The sequence below is a fragment of the Lemur catta genome, chromosome 10 (assembly GCF_020740605.2).
Source record: "Lemur catta isolate mLemCat1 chromosome 10, mLemCat1.pri, whole genome shotgun sequence".
NCBI classification, from domain to species: domain Eukaryota; kingdom Metazoa; phylum Chordata; class Mammalia; order Primates; family Lemuridae; genus Lemur; species Lemur catta.
In genome coordinates, this window is record NC_059137.1 from 70,248,897 (window position 1) to 70,270,519 (window position 21,623).

Consider the following 21,623-nt stretch of genomic DNA (forward strand, 5'->3'; position numbering starts at 1 on the left):
CAGCCACTGGAATTCCAGTGGCTAGGCCCAGTAACAACATGAGTCATTGCTATCAGCATGAGGTTTTCGTCAATGAGAAACAAAAACAAAAACAAGCATTTTTAAAGGAACTAATATAATCTACGATACAATCCATAGGCTTTGAACTGCTTTATTTATTTCCAGCTTGTGCTTTATCTAAAAACAATTGGACAAAGAAATAATACCAAATTATTGTCATCATTGTAATAAAGAATTAATAGTATCATAGGAATAATCATAATGACTATTATTACTAACAGTTTCTCTACACTCTCTATGTATATCTAAGAATATAGATTTTTCAGGGATTATTTTATTTAACCCTTCCAATAGCTTTATGAAAGGGATATTAACATTGCCATTTTGTAGATGAAGAAACACACTGAGAGGTTAAGTCTATTGCTCAGGCTTACCCAGCTACTAGTGAGCAAAATTAGGATTCAATCCCAGATCTTTCTTACTCCAAACCATGTGCTCATATCTATTAATACTATGATCTAGTTTACTATGAAACACAATAAACTCTTGACTCCTTTACTGGGAAAAAAATCAGAGAAACAGGTAAGTTCATACTGGTGGGCCAATTCTAGCAATGGCACTAGGGAATCTTCCCTAGCAAGCTCCACACTGGGCTGCAGCAAGGCCATCGTCAGTCCTCATAGCTGCCACTGGGAATCTCACAGTGATGTGCATTTTGTTTAAATGAAGTAGGTGACACTTCCTTAAGTGTTAAAATCTTAACAAAGAACATTTTCTGTGTGAGATTTGGGTTTCCTTTTGTTTTGTGTTGTTTTGGCTTTTTCAATTGTCAAAAGCCAAGTTGGGCTTTCACTTCACCTGATTCTTTACAAATAATGATCCAAAGGAGCTTGATATTCTAGGCTCTTTATGCGATCATACCCCAAACTGCCATTCCAGTCTCAGCCCTCACAACCATCCGACATCCGCTAGATTTTCTCTAGCGACAAAATCTCCTTGTCACTGCACAAACATACCCCGATGTCCAAGCGCTGTGCCCTCACTGCTCCTGCTCTTCTTTCAACAAAAATGCCCAATTCTACCCTTCCTAATGCTGCCCTTATTTTCTAATAAGAATTAGTCCTCTCAGGTTGCTGAGCTGTAAGGGCAATTTGAAGAAACAGGCAATGTTTTCTCTCCAAATCTACCAACCAACAGCTCTAATTTTATATTCCTAGACTTTCAACCCTATAATGGAAAATAAAATATGCATAATTTGTGTTTTTAAGTACATTCTGCATGCATCTTCCAGTGTGTTCCCTACATGTTTCTCCCAGGGTTCTCATCTCCAGACTGTGGGCTATCATGAGTTAATAGCTCTCATCCTATTAAGCTTTTGACATCTGTATTTTCAAAGAAAGGAAGGAACTGGTCATCTCTCCCTCTAACCTGTCTCAACACATTACTTCTATGTCCATATAGCACATATTATATACCTCTCGCTTTGTGTTATATTGTGGCTAGTTGCATAAATGTGTTTCTTCTAGGAAATTCTGAACTTCTGATCTTCATGTTATCCCCAGCCCAGCATGGCAACACTGTGCATAGTACTTTACATACAGCAGAAAGTAAATGTCCGTAAATAAAAATGCCCATTTAGAAATTCCCAAGCCATTTTTCTAAAACTACAATGCCTGATTATTCTTAATTTTACTAGAGCAGTTTTCAATTGTGCTACCTTATGTTTTCTGTAGAGGTGGTTGTAGAGGGCTCTGAAACTTTTTCTAGTGTAGCTGCTGCGATACGCTCTACCAATGAGGTATTCTACCACCAGGCCAATGTCAATCAGTGTTATTCTGTAGCCCGAGAGAAGGGTGTGCTGCAACAAAAACATGTAATGAATTATAACTTTTAGTTCTCTTGTTCTCTCTCTTTTGCCAGGCCATTAGAACACAGCCAGGTTAACTGCAAAGAGCTACACATACTGTTTAATCATCTTTACGAACTGACTAATTAATATGACCAACTATTGATACAATCTGCTTTTGAGAAGGAGAAAAGATCTGAGCCTTAATATGTCTATTTTCATAGACATTAAATGTGTGCTTACATCTGTGCACTCTTTTGCTCATCCTTTCTCTCTTTCTCTCTCTCGTGCTCCCTATCATGCACACAAACATACATACATACACATTTGAATGAAATACATTTAAATATAGTTTTTAACTAGAAATAATGTAACTACTACAACAGAAGCAAAATCATGAAGTATATACTGAATGTATGTGACCCAAAATTAACACTGGGTCAACTTTTCACCCTCTCTGTGTGTTAAAATGGCCATAACACTCTGCACTGTGTGGACTACATTATATGTGAAACAAGATCATGGAAGGAAGTAGAACAAATAAAATTAGGAACACAGAATGACAGCACCAAAGGAGATACCAAAACACGAGGCTGTGCCAAGACAAATGTTAGGATGGTAGGAGGAGGACTGAGTGGCAGATTTTTAAGTATTGTGAGTCTTAGTCTAAATGAAAATTATTTTGACCCTTAAATCTCACCTTACTACTGCTTCATAACTATTCCCAGTAAATTTTTAAAAGCATACAGAGGCTAAACAAGGTCTCTGAAATGGACAGATTGTGAATAATGTTCACAAAGCTTAGAATAGGAAATAAGGTTAAATATATGAATGTAAATAATTTAATTTAATAATTTACTTTTTTCAGAGAACATCAAAAATAATATTCTTATTGCTGTTAGTCAAAAGCGTATCTAACCTATTTCATCACAATTTTTTTCAGTTTACTGCGATAGTGTTTAAGGAAATAATTTAAGGAAAATCATTTTGATGTAGCATACATCAGTGCAAACTAAATTTACATAAGCACGGACACTTTTGCTTACGACTAATTTGCCAATTAAATGTCTTCCTTTCACTCTGGCTCTCCCACCAAGTCAACAGAACCAGAGAGTCCACATTCTTTCCAATAAGATATTAGACTTCAGAAAAATGAGAGAAGAACTTTTAAAATGTGTCTTGGGTGGATTTTAACTATAGTGACAAATAAAAAGCACTCCCAAACTTCTGGGGATGTGAATACAAGTTATTGGTAACTAAGAGAGAAGAAACTAAGGTATAAAAGTCTGTTAAAATTGGGAGGTTTTGGTAAATAACAGGAGATCGAATGATTTTATCTTAAGCCTGACCTAACTCACAGTTCAATGAGAACACCATAAGCAAAACACGAGCGAGGGTATTGAACAGTGGGATCCACCCTGAGTCCCTAGAATGACGTTTAGACTCAAACTCACAAAAGCAAGAGAGTCCATGAGCTACCAGTTATATTCGAAACAATAATAATAAAACTAATGGAAATAACATATTAGTCCTCCAGTAAAGATAACAGAACCACGAAGTTCTCTATTTTCAGCTGGTAATTATTATCGTCATTGACACCACTGTCGCATCATGCTGAGCTGAAATGTTGCATGTCTCTGCTTCATGTTTTATCACCAGCTCATATCACTTAATTAGTGGATCAAATCTTTAAAAACATAAAGTGAATTAAAGAAAAAAATGTAAGCGTGTACTTTGGTGGTGAAATTATTCAGAACCACAGGTAAAGAAGATAGGTAATTAACAAGAAAATCCAGTTCCATATTTTATGAAGCAAAATCTGGTGACCATTCTATCACAGAGCTAAGGTGATATACAAAGATATTTTCACACTTTCATAATCAGGTTACCTGTTTTACATCTCGGACAAGATGATGCAAGAGCATATTAGTGGGTCCTTGTTTCTGCGATAAAAAACAAAAGGACTCAATGACAAATCTTATATAAGTACTGTTTTCCTGGAGTGTTTACAATAATAGAGAAAGAGGGTACTTACACTAAAAAATAACCAATAATAGGATGATGTGTGGGCTCAAAAGGAGTTGCAAATAATTTGTACTCTAGGAACAGATCACCGTAAACTAACTGGAGTAATCAAAAAGACAGGACTTGAATAGATCTTTGGCAAAAAGATAAGATTCAAAGGACAAAGAGAGATATTTCAAGAAGTATGTGTGGCTTCAGCAATTGGTGTTTTCAGAATGAGTAAGCTAGTCTAGGTTCAATAAAGGGTTTGCATACGAAACATACAGGAACAGTATTTTAATAGTGGCCTTAGGTTGAGATACTTCCAATAACACAATAAAAAACAGTTTGTTCTATTCATGTTTTTTGTATTTAACTATATCTTACCAGGATAAAATGGAATTGGTAAGAATGTTTTCTCCTTTGGTTGAAAAATCTGTCTCTCTCTAAACTATCTTTGTACATGAACATTCAAGGAGAAGGATAAATCTTGAGCTAATTAGTAAATACACCTTAAGGGAAATGACTGACAAAATCTTCCATACTCACTGTATTATAGAGCTCTTCCAGTCGAGGGATGGTAAGAAAGCGATGGAGATTCACTCCATATTCTATTAAGAGTTTCACAAAATCCACCCGATCCATCACTAAAGCATCTAACATCGCTTGTTCCAGTGCACCAGGCTTCAGAAGGTATAAATAAATAAGAGATATAAAGAGAATTAAGGAAGTGGAAATAAGTAAAGAATTAATCATGTTTGAACTCAAAACTACACAGGCATAATAATAGTAAAATACAGTCTTACTAACATGCAGGATCTCTGAATAAATGTGAAGACATCTTAAATAAATCAAGAAACATGCCATGCCCTTGGATGGGAAAATTGACTATTGTAAAAATCTCAAAGATTCCCAAATTTATGTGCAGGCTTAATGTAATTCTAATAAAAAAAAAAACCCAACGTAGTGGTTGTTGTTATTGTTGTTCTTCTTCTTCATTTTTTGTTGTCCTTCTTCATTTTTTGTTGTCATGTTTCCATCTAAACTATACCAGGCTTCTGAGTATAAATTGCAAGTAGAATACATTCATTTGATGTTGCTCCTTCCCAAAACTTCATTAAAACTATAGTAAAGGGATTTTTTGAAGAAAGAAATCCCCAAGGACAAGGAGGACAACAGTGGGGACAAGAGTACATTTCAGAAGCTGTAAAGCAGATGGTCAAGAGGTAATTGACTTAGCAGTCCCCAGAAAGCCAAATAGGTGAAGTGGGAAATGTCAAGAACCAAGCTGGGCCTGGCACGGTGGCTTGCACCTGTAATCCTAGCACTTTGGGAGGCCAAAGTGGGAGTATCTCTTGAGGCCACGAGTTGGAGACCAACCTGAGGAACATAGTGAGACCCCCGCCTCTACAAAAAATAGAAAAATTAGCTGGGCATGGTGGCACAGGCCTGTAGTCCCAGCTACATAGGAGGCTGAGGCAGGGGGATTGCTTGAGTCCAGATATTTGAGGTTGTAGTGAGCTATCATGACACCACTGCACTCTAGCCCGGGGAATAGACTGAGTCCCTGTCTCAAAAAAAAAAAAAGAGAGAGAAAGAAAGAAAGAATCAAACTGATCTATGCCACAGAATTCCAGCAGCACCAAAGTGAAATAAATGTATACAGGCTGAATCCCTAATGTTGGTGCCTTCCCAGTCATCTCCCCTGTTTGACTCCCATAACACCAGAACAAGGCTTGTACTTCCCCATCGGGGATCAGAGGATTCTTTTCTGGTAATGTCATCAATACAAGAGAAAAGACATGAATATGCTGACATCTGAGGGTTCCCCAGCTAAGGGTGGTCAGATCACCTTATTGTGAAGCTGACACCTACAGGCAGGCTCCAGCTACTGGCTCAGAATTTCTAATGAGCTTTTTAGCCCCCACCCTTAAACAAAAAGACCAAAACAAACAGATCAAAAAACAGCAACTAGAACAGGACAATGCAGGAAAAGAAAGCTTCAAAAGAGCTATCACTAATATCCTCAAAGAAATCAAAGAAGATACTGTATTCTGGATGCTAATGAAAAAAGGAGAAGATACAATCAGAGAACAAATTTGCTCTTAGAAATCAATAGATTAACAGTATGCTACCAGAAAAGCAAAACTTCATAAAGGCTTGAATATTAAAATTGAAGAAATCTGGCAAAGAAAAGATGTGGAACATGATAAAGAAAGAAAGATAAGAAAATAGGATAAGAAAAGATAAGATTAGAGGAGCAATCCATAGGTCCAACATCCTAATAGGAAATACAGAAAGAGAAAGTTACAGAGAAAAGTTAAGGGAGTTATGAAACTGAATGGAATGAAATGGAAACACAAAATAGCCCAGTTGAAATCATGTGACCAGCACAGTGCATATACAGACTCACAACACCACATATCATTGTAAAATCTCAGAGCACTGCAAAAAGAAGATTTAAAAAACTAAATAAAAGGTCACAAAGGATCAGAAAACAAAAAAAAATTTTATTTCTCAACAGTAGTGCTGGGTGCTGGAAGCTAAGCATTCAAAATTCTGCAGGAAAATTAGTTCCGATTATGAATTTAAGTATAGCCAAACATGTAAGTCCTCAAAATAATTATCTCCCATACTCCCTATTTTAGGAAGTTACTGAAGGATGTGCACCATCAAAATAAAGGGGTAAACCAAGAAAGAGGAAGACATGGACACAGAAAACAGACACTCTAACACAGCAAAAAGACAAAGAGAATCCCCAAGACAATGGAGCTAATTCTAGGATGACAGCTCAACACCAGGAATAGAAGGCAACCAGCCCACCTTGTAGCTGTAACGCCAACGGGACATAAATGTCGTGAAATTTCTATTAATAAAACTGATGAATCAGAAAACTGCAATATGACATTAAAAAGAAATAAGGAGATTTATAAATGTTAGAATAGTCAAAAATGCCAAAAGTACTAGCTCTTGTGACAACTATCATCTTATTTTAGTAGCTTTTTAATATCATTTGATTTTTTAAGCAATGTGCATATATTCATTTCACCAAAAACAGTACACCTGTGGTAAAGTCACAACTGTAATCTGTAAAAATGAAATGTTAATAGTGATGATCATTAGCATTGTGAGTAATCTTTTTTCTTCTTTGTTTTCACTAATTTCAACTTTCAGTATGTATTACATTTTAAAACAAAAAACAAATGAGATAAATTTTCAGTTTTAAATAACAATATAAAAATCCACCCATTCAAAAATAAATTAAAAATCCTTCCATTCTGTCTTCCCCCAAATTTCCTTTTTTAGTTTCAATTAGACTGCAGAGCCAGAGAAAAAATGTTTTCAGGGAGACAAAGTAAATAAGAAAAATGTCTTAGCTACCCCTGGGAACCAGCTACAGAGATGTCACCCTCACATCTCTCCCAAACCAATCTATCTCTCCTCTAATTTTCTCTCTTGCCCCTTCCTAACAAATCAACACACCAAATATTTCTTCCAAATAACTTCATTTTCACTGTACCTTCCAGTGTTGTCCATAAATTAGGATATGTTTCTTGGCAATGTCCATTCTGTCCCAAGCCATTGCCAGATGTAATTGTTCCGATGCTGATAAATTTGTGCCTGGAGTAGAGAAACAATCATACATTCTTTCAAAATATCGACACAAAAAGCACAGAATGTTGTGCAATGTAAGAAGAGGAAGTGGGGAACAACGACAGCCCCATTCAGATACTCACCCTTCAGCAAAGCTGTCAGGATTGCTAAATCAAGGTCTTGTTGCTCTTCAGAATCCGCATCAAATATGGTAATCTACACCAGTTGAAAAAATTGAAAGCCATACATTTGGGGAACTACCAAAGAAATGCTTTCAAAGAGTACCCAAAGAATTCACACCTGAGCTAATGAATTGAGGGAAACATTCTTCATTTTGTAATGTCAAAACAACACAGACTTTAAAATGTTTTACTTATAGAAGAGAAAATGTTTTATATAGGGTAACAAGGAATTGTGGGCACTTGGGGGAAAATAACTAAAAATTCCACATATACTAGAGGAAATACTTATGAAAAAAATGTTTACAAAGATTTATATACATGCTACAATAGAAGAATCTCAATGTTAATTTCTAATATAAATAAAGTCATTCCTCCTTGTGAAGGGATACCAAACGAGATCCTTCTGTTTACCTAGCCTTAGAAACCAAGACTTTTGCTTTTTAAGGAGAAATGAATACTCAAGGGTTTGTCATAAAATTAGTGAGGCAATTACAATGGACCCAGTAAGCAAGTACAAGGGACAGCACCATGGTCTTCACAATGTCAAGTCAAATAAGGACTTTGCCTATAGTTACAAAGGGTCACCTGCTATTAATGAGTGTATCTCAGTCTTTCCAAATTAAAATATATTTCATAATGGAAAGAGCTGGTTTAACAGAAAAGAACCAAGACTGGCAAGTCCTATTCCCGGTATACCACTGACTAGCCAACCTTGAGTAAATACCTTAAGGCCACTGAATTGCAGTTTCCTCATCCACAAAGTGAGAGGGACCTGCTGGATTATTGCTAAGGTCCCATAAAGATATAAAAACTATGCTTCTACAACAATCAAACATTGGCTCCTCTCACCTGACATGCCCTCCATGTGCATGAATAAAATCAATCCTCCATCGTACAGGAGCTGGGAAGCCAGTTCCTGTGATGTGCAACCCCTGCGCTGCCTTCTCCTGCCCCTTTAATCATGACACTAATCATCAGTTACTCTGCTTGAGGACAGGAAGAGGCAAACACAACGGCAATCTCTTTAATACGTCCTTTGTGTAACTTACTGAGTACTGTGGGAAAGACAGAGTGTAGTAGACTAAGAACTAGATTTTAACTCTGAGCTCCAGTTTGAGTCCTACCATGTGTTAACCGCATAGCTGTGCACATCACAAACTCCCTAGCCTTGTGGCTTCAATATCTCTAAAATGGAATAAACAACCACTGCCATATTGGACTCACTCACAGGGCTATTTCAGGTGAAAGCTCACTGTTCATTGTAAACATGGTTGTTATTATCGTTGTTAGGTCAAATAAAATCCCAAAGGATTTTTCACATACATTTGTCATGCTTTCTATAGCCCAAATATTTTTAATGTTTTTTTTGAGGCTAGGTACTTAAATATTACCAAAATTCTTGCTTGGTCTAGCTTTCAACTTCTGGAAAGATCACTTTGAATCATGACATCTCGACATATTTACTATAATTTTCAGCTTATATAAGTCATTGATAGAAATTTTGACCATGGCACCCTAAAACACTGAAAATTTTTCCTGAGTCTACATTATGGTCATAACTTATAGTTTGTGAGCTCCATCTTCTATCCCAGAGTTTATTCCCACACTGCCATTGACCAAAACGTTCCTAATGATCTACTGCAGGATTTACTCAGGATGCAATGGTGCAGTCCTCTAACCCAGCGGACAGTGAGTTCATTGACAACACAAAGCTATTCCCTTACCCTCTAAAAATAATTATGTGTAACGTTCACCAAATCTGATAATTTTCTGTAACACTGCTATACTACCTAAGTACTTTTTCTCAGGTAGAGTCTGGCATTTGAAGCATGAAGAGTGGAGTGAGACAGTAAGAAGCCAAGTTTACTGAATTTAAGGGACAAATTCGGTAGAGTTACATATACCCAAGGTCAAAATGAAAAAAAATCCCATATTTTTTAGAACTGTGAAAATAAATGTCCCAACTGTAAATTAGCATTTTACAAATCAGTTGAGTCATCAACTCGTCATACTCACACAATCCCTGTACGCCATGCATTCCATTAGAATTTGAAACAGGTGCTTAGACTGTTTAAGACTAAAGTTGAAAATGTTCTGAATCATGTAGATGATCTCCTCTTTCACCTGAGGACGCAGCATCCTGGGAGAGAAATAAATGGTCATGACTTGAGCAAAGGAACAAGCCAGCAACGTCAGTACAAGAAAGCCCATCTGCCCCACCTGACTGAGGTGTCTGAGGGTAGTCTGCCAGGAAAGCAAATGAGCAGGAAGCAGATAGAAGCAGGAGCCCCAGGAGAAGACTGAATTTTTTTTTTAATTTTTTACTGACACATAATAATTGTACATATTCATGGAGTACATGTTATATTTGATACAAGCCTATAACATATAATGATCAAATTAGGGCAGTTGGGACACGATTCACCTGAAACATTTATCATTGCTTTATGTTGGGAACATTTGAAGACTTCTAGCTATTTTGAAATATAATTTGTTATATTGAAATATAATTTATTATATTTCACAATAGAGAGAAGGTTGAATTTGAAAGTGAGAATGGGTTGATCTGTCACAACCCTGAAAAGAATTCACTCTGAGGCAGAGCTCTTGAGCTGATAGATTTCTACAGGCCTGCGAAATCATGGGCATCATATTCTTCAAGGCTCTCAAACTGCAAAAGCGTTTCTGAACCACTCATGCAGGGTGACTTCAGGAAAGGGAGTGGTGTGAACTAATAGGGAGAAGGTAGTGGGCAGAAGGTACCAGTAGAGAGCTAAAGGCTGAACAGGGAGAGAAATCTCAAGGAGAGAGACCCTAGGGAGTTGTGAGCAGTGAATAAACGTCTACTAAATAAAGTAGTGGGGTCAGCATTTTAGTTCTTAGGCACTGTATTTATTGACACAGTAGAAACATCTTGTTTTTGAAACTGAAAGACTCACACTGGATATAGGGATGGCTAGAGAAGAAATCTATCTTCTTATTTGAAAAAGGGAAAGAATTCAAGCCCGAAATAAGCACGATATGCCATGTAAATGCTAGGATACCAATTTCCCCAATTCCTCCTATTTTTACTAATGGCAAATGAATCTGAAGGGGACCTGGGGCCAGCACTGGTCTCCTTGGTCGCTGCAGGGTTCTTATGGCTGTCATGGCCAATTGTTCGACCCCCTTCTCTCTCCCTCCCCCCAGAAATGCCTTTTTCTGAAGCTCAAGCTTCCCTATTAAAACCAGGCCATTATTCGGCTTAGAAAAATAGCAACTCTCATCGCTAGAAGGCATTTTGGTGTTGATCAACAAATACAAAGCCCCTGAAAAATGAATTCCAGCTTCAATCTCTGTACTCCAAGGACACGGGCTCATACGAAGGCACAGCTTAAAGAACTGAAACGGAGGAATAGATGGCACTATAATTTCAAAAAGGAAGAGTCAACAACTCACCCCTCGTCTAAGTGTTTGTGGGTGAAGGCCAGGAGGTCCGCAGCTCTGCCTGTGCCCTCGCACACCACCACCGGGTCCTTGTCCTTGACGGTCTCCCACACTGCCAGGATGACATTGGGACCTCCTTCCACCACCAGCCTCACCACCGGCACGCCTTGTCCTGAGCCTATTTCAGACCGCAAACAATACCACACTGTTGTTACAAAGGGTCCCTACCTCGGCTAGATACCACCCAGATTTCCAGACACCAGTTTCTCCACTGCCACACATGCCCACTCCCGGCACTGAGCGCTCTTTCTCGTTTTACCCAGGCTTGCTCAGATCAGGACCACGGCAGAAGCCTGGATTTCAAATAACACGTAGTATCAATATGGCAAGAGCATTGTCAACCTTTTGCCAGGTAAAAAGGTGGCTAAAAGGCTTTCAGGAATTTTTTAAAAAAATAAGTAGTCCTCAAGAAATTTTAACCTTTCCTTGTAGGAAATTACAAAAGTATCTAAAAGTAAGCAGAACAATATAATGCATCCTTGGACCAGAACCTGGGCTGGAAAAGAACGAAAGATTTTTTAAAATATATAAATAAATAAATTATACATACATATATATATATATATATAATTAATCCCAATGTATTCATCACTCATCTCCAAAAATGATCAACCTTCAATGATTCAATAAACTTTTAGTGGTGGTTATTTCTAGGAACGAGGTGGGATAACCAAGCCTCAAAGATTTTTTACATTTCCATTTATTCCATTTTTCACTGTTTGAATTTTTTATCATGACTAGATATTACTTTATTAAAGCAAGGAAGACCAGAGAAAAAAAGAATGACTCAAGATTCTCTTAAAAAAGATATTAAACAAAAAAGTTATAGAATAATATGCATAGTATTATCCTATTTATTTTTTAAGACCATGCACATAGATATGAATATTATATGTATGCACACATAGGTATATTATTTATAGCATGTTATATACATAACTGGAAAAATCTGGAAGAATACACATCAAACTATGAACAGTGGAGAAGGGAGGGGAAGGTTTGGGAAATAAGTTGAAAAGGGGCTTTGTTTATTCTATAAATTTCTTATTTCATTTATGTTTTTATATCACACATATATTGATTTACTACATTTAAATCGCTATTTTTCCTTTTATTTTTCAAAAGTAGAAAAATTACAACACACTCATCCTAAGCAAGAGTGGACTTTCCTCTGGGCCCCATGTGCTCAGGGGCCCACTCTGGCCCTCCTCTGGCCGTGCCCCTGCCCTCATGGGGAGGAGTCTACAAGGCCAAGGTTCAGACAAGCCTGTGTCTGCTCCCCTACTTACTAGAGAACCCAAGACACCAAAATCCCTGCTTCCAGGGTCTGCTTGTGCCTCTGCCCCAAAGGACATACTTGCTCGAGTCAGCTGTGTGGGGTAGAGGAGAGGTAGATAGAGTTTTGACATACAGACCTGGGTGTCCTGGGGACCACATGTGAGTGAGGCCCCTGGCACTGCAGGGGTGAGCCAAGGGTTGGAAGAGAAGCAGAGGGCAGGCCACAGGGGAGAGCCCAGGTATGAGCTCCCCTCACCACCCTGTTCTGGCTCAGTACTTCCCAAAATCCAAGAATTCCCAACTTAAATCTGCCCTTCCAACTATCTGTGTCAAAATAAAAGTATAGTATATATTCTGTACAGTTTTAAAGCTTGATTTATGGCATTTAAATATTTAGACATATTGTATTTGGGCTTCTGTGTGTATTCTTGTGTCAGACTGTCCAATGTTAGGGGTGGGTCTGTTAGCAGGCATCCAAGGTATCAAGAAATACTCCACTGAGTCTATTTCATTGCTTTGATGTTCTATTTCTTTTCCTTTTCCACATACCTCCACCTCCGTATTATTAAAAAGCAAATCTAAGATGTACCAACTAATAGACATAGGGTTTCTCTAATGATACAGTCTTATGAAAGCTAAATGAAATGGGGGAAATGGTATAACAAGGCACAAAAGTATTGGAAGAGAATTTAGGTAACTATTTCATTAATTTTAGAATAGAAAAAAAACTTTTATAAGAGAATTTCTTATATCCTATGTAACAGAATATTAAATAGGCATTAAAAATGTGCTAAATTATACTTATTGACACGGAAATACATCCATGTTTAGCAGGGAGAACTGACTTTAAAAGAAGCATGGCTGGGCGTGGTGGCTCACACCTATAGTCTTAGCACTTTGAGAGGCCAAGGCAGGAGGATTGCTTGAGCCCTGGACTTTGAGGCTGCTGTGAGCTATGATCGCACCATTCCAGATGGGCAACAGGGCGAGACGCTGTCTCTTTAAAAAAAGAAAAAAAAGAAAAAGAATGGATGTGATGCCACTCTGGTTTTTGTTTAAAACATGTTGCTCTGTTGGGGGGCTGGGTATTTGTGTGTGTGTGTGTGTGTGTGTGTGTGTGTGTGTGTGTGTGTGTGTGTGTTTGTGTAGAAAATTTCTGAAAGCATACATATGAAAAAAGTTAACAATGGTTAGTTTTAATAGTGAGTATAGAAAACTCTTTTTCTTCTCTTATATACTTTCTTCACTTTATCTGAATATGAAAGTATATAATAATTTTACCATCAGAAAAAGAAATCAATGGGAGCATTTTGCAGAAAAAGGGGAAAGAGGATTCAATTTCTATGAGGTACACTTTTCTTGAAGCCATAAACTAATTCCTACAAAAGTAAATATATTTATGGTTGTGTTCTACAGAAAGGATTTACCAATGCTACTAATAAAATTTGTTTCAAAAGAAAATAATTACAAAGTTCTTGCTGACAAATCTCACTAGAGAGCTGCCTCCACTGCAGGCTCCCAGATCAGCTTTGGTACGTAAGAATTTGGGGTTTGCTGGGGGCATTTTTCTTTTGTCTTCTCTTTCTTCCTTGTGTGTGGGGGGTGGGCATCGTTTGATGTTTTCATATGGGTTCCTCTTAGAATAGTAAATGCTACCAATCCACTGGAATTGACTCCACATTCTTTGTCAACAGTGAGCGAAACTGTCCAGATAAATCCTAAATTTCAAGATCATTCAAGGTAGAAATGTCACCGGCCACTATAAGCCAGCTCAGGGCTGCCTGCATTCGCACAAAAAAGGGGGCTCAGCAAGGAATAAGAAAGACAATGACGCTCATGCTTCTCATGGGACACACATTATAGTGCTGCAAACAACCCGGGCAAGGTAGGTGGTGAGCCCAGGTCAACAGAGGCAACAGGACATTTCAAGTAACTAATATTTCAGGCCCCCAGTGGGTCCTCCCCTGCAGGAATTCTTCCTCAAGGTTGTTCTCCGTCTTCCCTCTGCTCTGTTGTTCTCCCTTTCACCCATGCACCCCAACCCCGCAAAGGACCACACACCTGATCTCTCTCTCCATTTTCTGACCTAAATGAGCCTCAGAACCTTTATTCACACTGAGCTCTAAGTGACTGGCAACAATTCCCAGAGTTCCTCCCATCCCCATCCTTCCCCACAGCCATGAGATGACCACTGTACCAAGGGAGGGAAAAAGGAAAGAAAGAAACAGACATTTGTTAAAGACATGTGGTGCCCCCAACACTATTCTAAACACACTTAATGTACTTCTCAATTCTCACAACAAAAGTTAGAGGTAGACAGTTCCTTCCATTTTATAATAAGAAAATTGTTTGACAGATGTTGATGCCATTGCCCAAGGCCGCAGGCAGTAAACGACAGAGCCTTAATCGATCTGACCTTACTACATTCCGCTGCCTCAGGAGATTAAGGCCAAAAACTAAATAGCCTTTTTGGACTTTCACTTTTCCAGCCAATACTCAAAAATGGAACATGACTTGAGCCTCCTGAGGGCATTCCCACTCCCTGGCCCTCTGCCCTAAAGGAGTATTCTGTGGAAGATTTCATCCAGCACAAGAGGCAGGGGCCCACCTTCCTCTGCCTTGGACCAAAAGCCTCTCTTCTTCCATTCGGCTCCTAGCTGCCCTGCTCTCTGTAGAGGATTCGCCTTTCTCTGCCCAGTGGTGTGCACCAGTTCTGGGCCTCCCCTCTCTTCTCCCTCCTACAGACACTGCTACCAAAATGGCCCTCTCGAAGCACCACTGTGAGCATGGCACAACCATGACACCTCCCAAGGTCCCTACTTCTAAACACCCAGTCTGGTTTTAACCCCTTCCCTGTCTGGGACCACTCCACTCACACATGACATGTCCTCTTCCCAGACCAGCAAAGCTCATCCCTTTACTCCCCTCAATCTCCTCGTCGCTCTTCACCCCTTCCCATTCCCACATTGAAAGCTTCCCTCCTCTCTCCCTCCGTATTTCCAACCCTAAGGGCTCTTCCAGGCTCTGCTAAAGTCTCCATCTTCCCAGGATCCCTCAAAGATTTCTTCCTCCCTCCCAACTGTCACCCACAAGTCTGCATCACCTCATATCCTGCTTTCTTCCAGCTGCAGGTTCCCACGTGTTAACTTAATCTCTCTGGCTGCTCTAAGGCAGGGGCCAACGTGGGCCTCTCTACTCTGTGCAGGTGACAATGGAGCACCTTGCTCCTCAGCGGGCACCGAACCAGACCTGTTGGCTGAGCCCTCTGGTACTCACGGCTATGTATTTTCTGCAGAGAGAGGTACTTCTCCAGGTTCCTCCTGAGCTTCATTTCATTTCCATACTTGCCCACAGTCCCATCGTCAGAGAGGATGAAGTGAGAGTGCATGCTGTTGAGTGTGGTGAGCTTGCTGAGGGGGTTACCCAGAGTCTGGTACAGAAACACCACCTGAGGGACAGCAAGGACAAGACAGCATCAGAGTTCAAGATCCTTCCCTCAGCTTCACTGCTCCAAAGACCTGTCTCTATGCACTAACAGAGTTCCTGGTTGAAGGTAAAAAGTACTACTTGCTACTTAGAGCAGTGCTGCCCAAACTATCTGTGATGAAGGATCAATTTTTTTAATTTCCCATTTTTTATGGACCAATATGTGGTCCTACTGTGCATAACTATGAGTGTTGTTGAACTTGAGACTCACAAGTTCAACAATACCCTACATACATGTTCAGCAAGATCAGCCCACTCGCCATGAGATTGGCTGCCACAGCATGGTCACATTGCTAACAGTGGTTCTAAATATTTATTTTCCATTTCTGTACTTAGTTTGTTTCAGGCCATTAAAAAACAGTTCAAGGACAAATAGCATTTCATTCAATACAAAACATCAAAACCTTTATTACATTTATGGACATTTTCTTACGCTGCTCCTATTCTTATTTGCTTTTAGAGGCAAGAGCACAATATTCAGAGTCAGAGAACCCAAGTTTAAATCAAGGCTCTTTTATTTACTAGCTTTAATTCAGAGTAATTCCTGCCTCCTCTCTCAGGCTTATTTTCCTCATGCATAAGGATAATGATGATGGTAATTCCTAGTCAGAGGATTGTTGTGAGGCTTCAAATAAATAGTGCATGTAAAAAGTATTATGAATTTTACAAACATTAGACTTTAAAAGTTGCCTTTTAAAGTGACTTAAAAAGTGGCTTATGCCTGTAATCCTAACATTTTGGTAGGCTGAGGTGGGAGGATCGCTGGAGGCCAGGAACTGGAGACCAGCCTGGGCAACATAGTGAGACCTTGTCTCTATAAAAAACAGAAAAATTAGCCAGGTGCAGTGGTGTGCCCCTGAAGTCCCAGCTTCTCGGGAGGCTGAGGCAGGAGGATCGCTTGAGCCCAGGAGTTTGAGGCTGCTGTGAGCTAGGCTGATGATACAGCACTCTAACCCTGGCAACACAGTGAGACTGTGTCTCAAAAAAATAAAATAAAATAAAGATAAATAAAGTACCTCAAAAGAAAAGCAAGTCAAGAGAGACATACAAACCCATAACAATGTACGGAATTTTTTGGATAATGAAATCAAACAATTAAACAATTATGAGACAATGAAAAACTCAACTGAATAGTTGATAATACTCAGGAATTACTATTAACTTTTTAGGTATGATAACTGCATGGTGGTTTAATTTTTTAATTGTCCATATATTTTTTAAAAAACTACTGAAATAGTCACAGATGAAATTATTTGATGTCTCAAATTTGCTTCAGAATAATGAAAGGGGGTGATTAGCAACAGATAACGGAAGAGAGGAAACAGTCAGCTATGAATTGATAACTGTTGAAGCCGGGACATGGGTGCATAGGAAGGAATTCATCATTCTCATCTCTCTAGTGTTTAATATGTTTGAAGTTTTCCAAAATAAAAGCTAAAGTAAATCATATGCATGTCTATATTAATAGACATAGAGAAATAACTATGTTAAATAGTTAAGCTTACAAAGCAAATTCATAGCAGTGTATTTCTGTGATTAAATTTGTTTAAAATACACATTTTTTTTAACTATTCACATGCACACATACATAGCAAAAATTCGGGAATGATACACATCAAAATATTAACAGTAGTTACCTTTTTTCTTTATACCTTTTCTAATATCTGATATTTTTACCAAAAATTTATGTTAGTCTTATAAATGGACAAGCATATTTCCTTTAAAAGAACTCATACATAGGAGCAAAGAGTCAGTACGCAAGAATGAAGTCGAGAGTAAAATGAGATGAGGGAAGAGAACTAGCAAGGGCAAAATTAAGAATATCCCTTGTTTCACTATGTGCAAACCATTGCAAGAATGTTGGCTATTACTCCAAGAGAGACAGGAGCCATTGAAAGATTTTGCCCAGAGGAACAGCATGATCTGCTTTGCATTTCAGAAGAACCATTCTGGCTACTGTGTTGAGAATAGACTGTAATAGGAGTCAAGGGTAAGAGTAAGGAAGTTTATTACAATCAGTCAGGTGACAGATAATGGTGGCTTGGACTTGCTCAGTAACAGTGGAGGTAATGAGAAGAGGTGAGATACTGGGTATATTTTAAAAGTGGAGCTGATAGTTTACTGATGGATCGAGTTTGAGGCATGAGACAAAGACATCATTCCAGGATTAGTCCAAGGTTTTTGGCTTGAGAAACTATAAGGATGGGATTGTCATTTTCTAAGATAGGGTGAGGGAAGTAGTAGGAAGTCAGCAGTTAGTTTTGGATGTGTTACATTTGTGACGTCCATTAGACATCCAGGTACAGTGTTAAGTTGGCAGTTTGAATACGTGTTCATTTCCTTTTGTTGTGAAAGGATTGTCTACTTACATCTTTTCCAATAAGATCTCTCTGGTTCTCAATAACACCCCAAGGAGGGATTCCAACTGTCCAGATTTTTCTCAAGCACTGAGAGGAATGAGCTTTCAGGGCATCTCCAACATGCTTGGACACTCCTATGAACAACCAGTTTAAAAATCAAACTTTAATTCATAAATCATGCAAAACACAGTGACTGCCAGAAAGTGACAAATAGACAAGTCTATGCAAAAGGCAATGCCAAGGGAAAGCTACTAGCATGTAGAATTAGTTTTGGGTATCTTGGCTTCCTCTTTTTTTCTTTGATATCTCTTTCTCCTATCATTGCCCTCTCTCTACCTGAACAATTCTCCACTTGCTTTGGGCAGTTCCTGCCTACAACCTCAGGTCTGCTCCCACTCTTGCCTAAGAACGCTCTGTGCATTGTCCATCTTCAGCAAGCCCAGCCCTGACATCATGAATGGTTTTCTTTCTAATTTTCTTCAGTGTCCCAGCAAAACATACTGCAGATATGTCCCTTGCTTTATTAAGGCAAATGAGTTTAATACCTTTATATTCCAGACACAAATATTCCAGAGCTAATACATTAAGGGGTAATACATTAATATTTGTCCTCCTGGGATTACTAATAATAACAATAATTATAGTAGCCAACACTTACTGCTACATAGATTTCAGTAAGTGTTGGCTACCTTTATATGTATTTACACTTTAAGCAGGAACTTTTTTCAGTCCATTTTCTAGGCAAAATTTATGGCACTGAGAGGTTAAATAAATTGCTCAAGATTATAGAGCTAGTAATTTGTAGAGCTTGGATTCCAGTCTAGGTAATCTGACTTTAAAAAGAAAAAAAAAAGGTTTATTTTTTAGAGAAATTTTAGGTTCACAGCAAAACTGTGACAAAACAAACAAAACCCTGCATATTGCATGCATCTGATGCTTGGAGCCTAAATCATCTTTTCTCTGGTATCTTCCCCTCCAACATATTTTCAAAACCTCACCCAGAGTCAACTTTAGAATTTGGGTTTGGGACCACAAACACACATCAGTACCAAATGTGGAGCCATCCACCCCAAAAGAGATTCTGATTCATAGGTTTAGCATGATTTGCCAGCATGGTTGTTGTTCATATGATCCCAGTACAAATTGTATGTTGAGACTCTCTGTGAAATCCGATCTGACCATGCCATTCCCATACTCATTCTCCTGTTCAAAATCCTTTCAGGGGTCCCTGCCACATAGAGAATAAAACTCCAGCATGGCACCCAATCTGGCTCCAGTCCACTTTGCTTTCCTTCTCCCCTGTCACATGGTGTACCCTCCAGCCAGGAGCCTTATCACTTCTTTCTACACAGGTCTTCATCTCCAGCTATGTGCCTGGCCCTGAGGTCTTACTGGAAGACCTCTTCTTTCTACCCTTCCTTCCAGACCAACACCAAGTGCTGTATCCTTCCCCCAAGGTGCCCTCAGCTGAAACTGGAATTCATCTCCCTCTTCCTCGTATTCCCAAAGACTTCCTTTGTATCCCAGCTATAACCCAGTCAGCATCAATTTCTAGTCCGTTGCTTTTTGACTGTTTGTCACAGCCTGCCCATTACTAAATAAACCCAGGGCCCACGTTACTCATCTCTCATCCCCAGCACCTTTCCAAATGCTTTATACATATTAGACTCTTAAGGCTGCAGCATTCAATTTAAGTAAATGCCAAAGATTCATGCCAAATCAGGTTCAACTATGGATAAGAAACATCTCAAGAATAGACGGAAGCTCAGAAGCAGAGCTTCTCCAATTCAAATGTGCATAAGAAACATCTGGGGATGCTGTTAAAATGCAGATTCGGATTCTGCAGGTCTGGGCAGGGCCTGAGGTCTGCATTTCCAGCAAGCTCCCAGGTGATACTGATGCTGCTGGTCCAGGGACCCCTCACTGAGGAGCCAAGCCTTTGGGGGGTTGTGACTAAATCAGGCCAGACTGACCATTGTTTAGGGGAGCTCCAAGTATTTCTCCTTTCCTATTTCCTTTGTTATTTAGTCACCTTTACACTACTGTATTTGTATTCCTTTAGGTTACTTGGGCCTAACCTAAAATTAAAAAAAAAAAAAGCATTAAGTAAAATAGGGCACATAATCCAGTCAATTATTCAAAGAGAAAGCCTTGCCCAAGTCTTTCTTTTTCTGTACTGTGCAAAACTTCCCTACCCCACCCCACTTCTTTACTGGAAATAAAATCAGTGCTATACAATGGACTTAGAACTCTGCCAACTTCAGTTTCTTCCAAGAATGTGAAACGATAATTATCTCTATAAAATATACAGGACGAACTACCAGGTTACCTACTAGGGACAGACCAGATCCCCTGGTTTTATTTTGCTTTGTTTTTCAGTCATTTGCTTCCTTCATTCCTTTTCAGTCAAAAGAAATTGTTTGTTAATCAGTACATGTTGCTAAAGGCTTATTAGGCAGATGGCTGGGCCCTGGCCCCTAGCCCCTTACCAGGAAGGAGAGCTAACTCACAGACTCTTCCTAACCTCTAAGGCAAAATATAAACATTCTACAAGTGCTACAGGCCGTAAATGCCACAGAAATTAAACAACAAGCCGGGTGCAGTGGCGTATGTCTATAGTCCCAGCTACTCAGAAGGCTGAGGTGGGAGAATTGCTTGAGGCCAGGAGTTCAAGATCAGACTGGGCAACATAGTGAGACCCTGTCTCTAAAAGTGAATTAATTAATTAATTAATACTGAGAAAAAAATTTTAAAAAGGAACTTAAGAGACAAAAGTGAGCAGTTCTGGCTGAGATATTCAGAGGCTGCTTCAAGGGTGTGTTGGCATCTAGGGTAGATCTTAAAGCAATGGGCAGAATTGCAGAGGACGTGTTGCCTAGGACATGCCAAATCAAAGAGAGAAAAGGAAAGGGAAAATAGAAAACCACGGGTTAGTAACAGATTGGTAAGAGATAAGGGTTTGTGAAGTCACTAGTTCTCCATCGTGACGCACATCAAACAAGCTTGAGCCTGAAAGCTTCTACTTCATCTGGGGCAGAGCCTGTATACATGCATGTTTTAAAAGCTCCCCAGGTGATTCTAATGTGCAGACAGTTCATAAACACTAGAGCAAAGGAATACGGTTCGGAGGCGACCGTACACAGTTCTTAAATGTCAGATTTCAAGGAATATAAAAGAATCAGTGATAAAGACAGTGAGTGTGCTGGCAATCATGTAGTTAAAAAAAGAAACAACCAAAACAGTAATTATCTACTCATGCCCAATACACTCATTGCAAGTTTTGTGCACATTTCTGATGTCCCATGTCTAAGAACCTGACAATGATCACGAGTCCAGCTCAAGTCCAAGCGCACATACACTACACACTCGCATGGATTCAATGTCCTA

General features: G+C 39.1%; 1 protein-coding gene across 1 annotated transcript in view; it reads right to left on the minus strand.

The window, feature by feature from the left end:
• The window catches only part of TRPM6 (transient receptor potential cation channel subfamily M member 6), a 119,224-nt gene that overhangs the window by 77,096 nt on the left and 20,505 nt on the right, over positions 1–21,623 (minus strand). Inside the window, exons 7-15 of the mRNA XM_045562611.1 lie at positions 18,246–18,370; positions 15,667–15,838; positions 11,065–11,230; positions 9,643–9,766; positions 7,588–7,660; positions 7,371–7,471; positions 4,400–4,534; positions 3,736–3,789; positions 1,718–1,858 (exon numbers count right to left, since the gene is read on the minus strand). Of these exons, the coding sequence (XP_045418567.1) occupies positions 1,718–1,858; positions 3,736–3,789; positions 4,400–4,534; positions 7,371–7,471; positions 7,588–7,660; positions 9,643–9,766; positions 11,065–11,230; positions 15,667–15,838; positions 18,246–18,370 (1,091 nt within the window). The remainder of the gene's footprint in view (positions 1–1,717; positions 1,859–3,735; positions 3,790–4,399; positions 4,535–7,370; positions 7,472–7,587; positions 7,661–9,642; positions 9,767–11,064; positions 11,231–15,666; positions 15,839–18,245; positions 18,371–21,623) is intronic.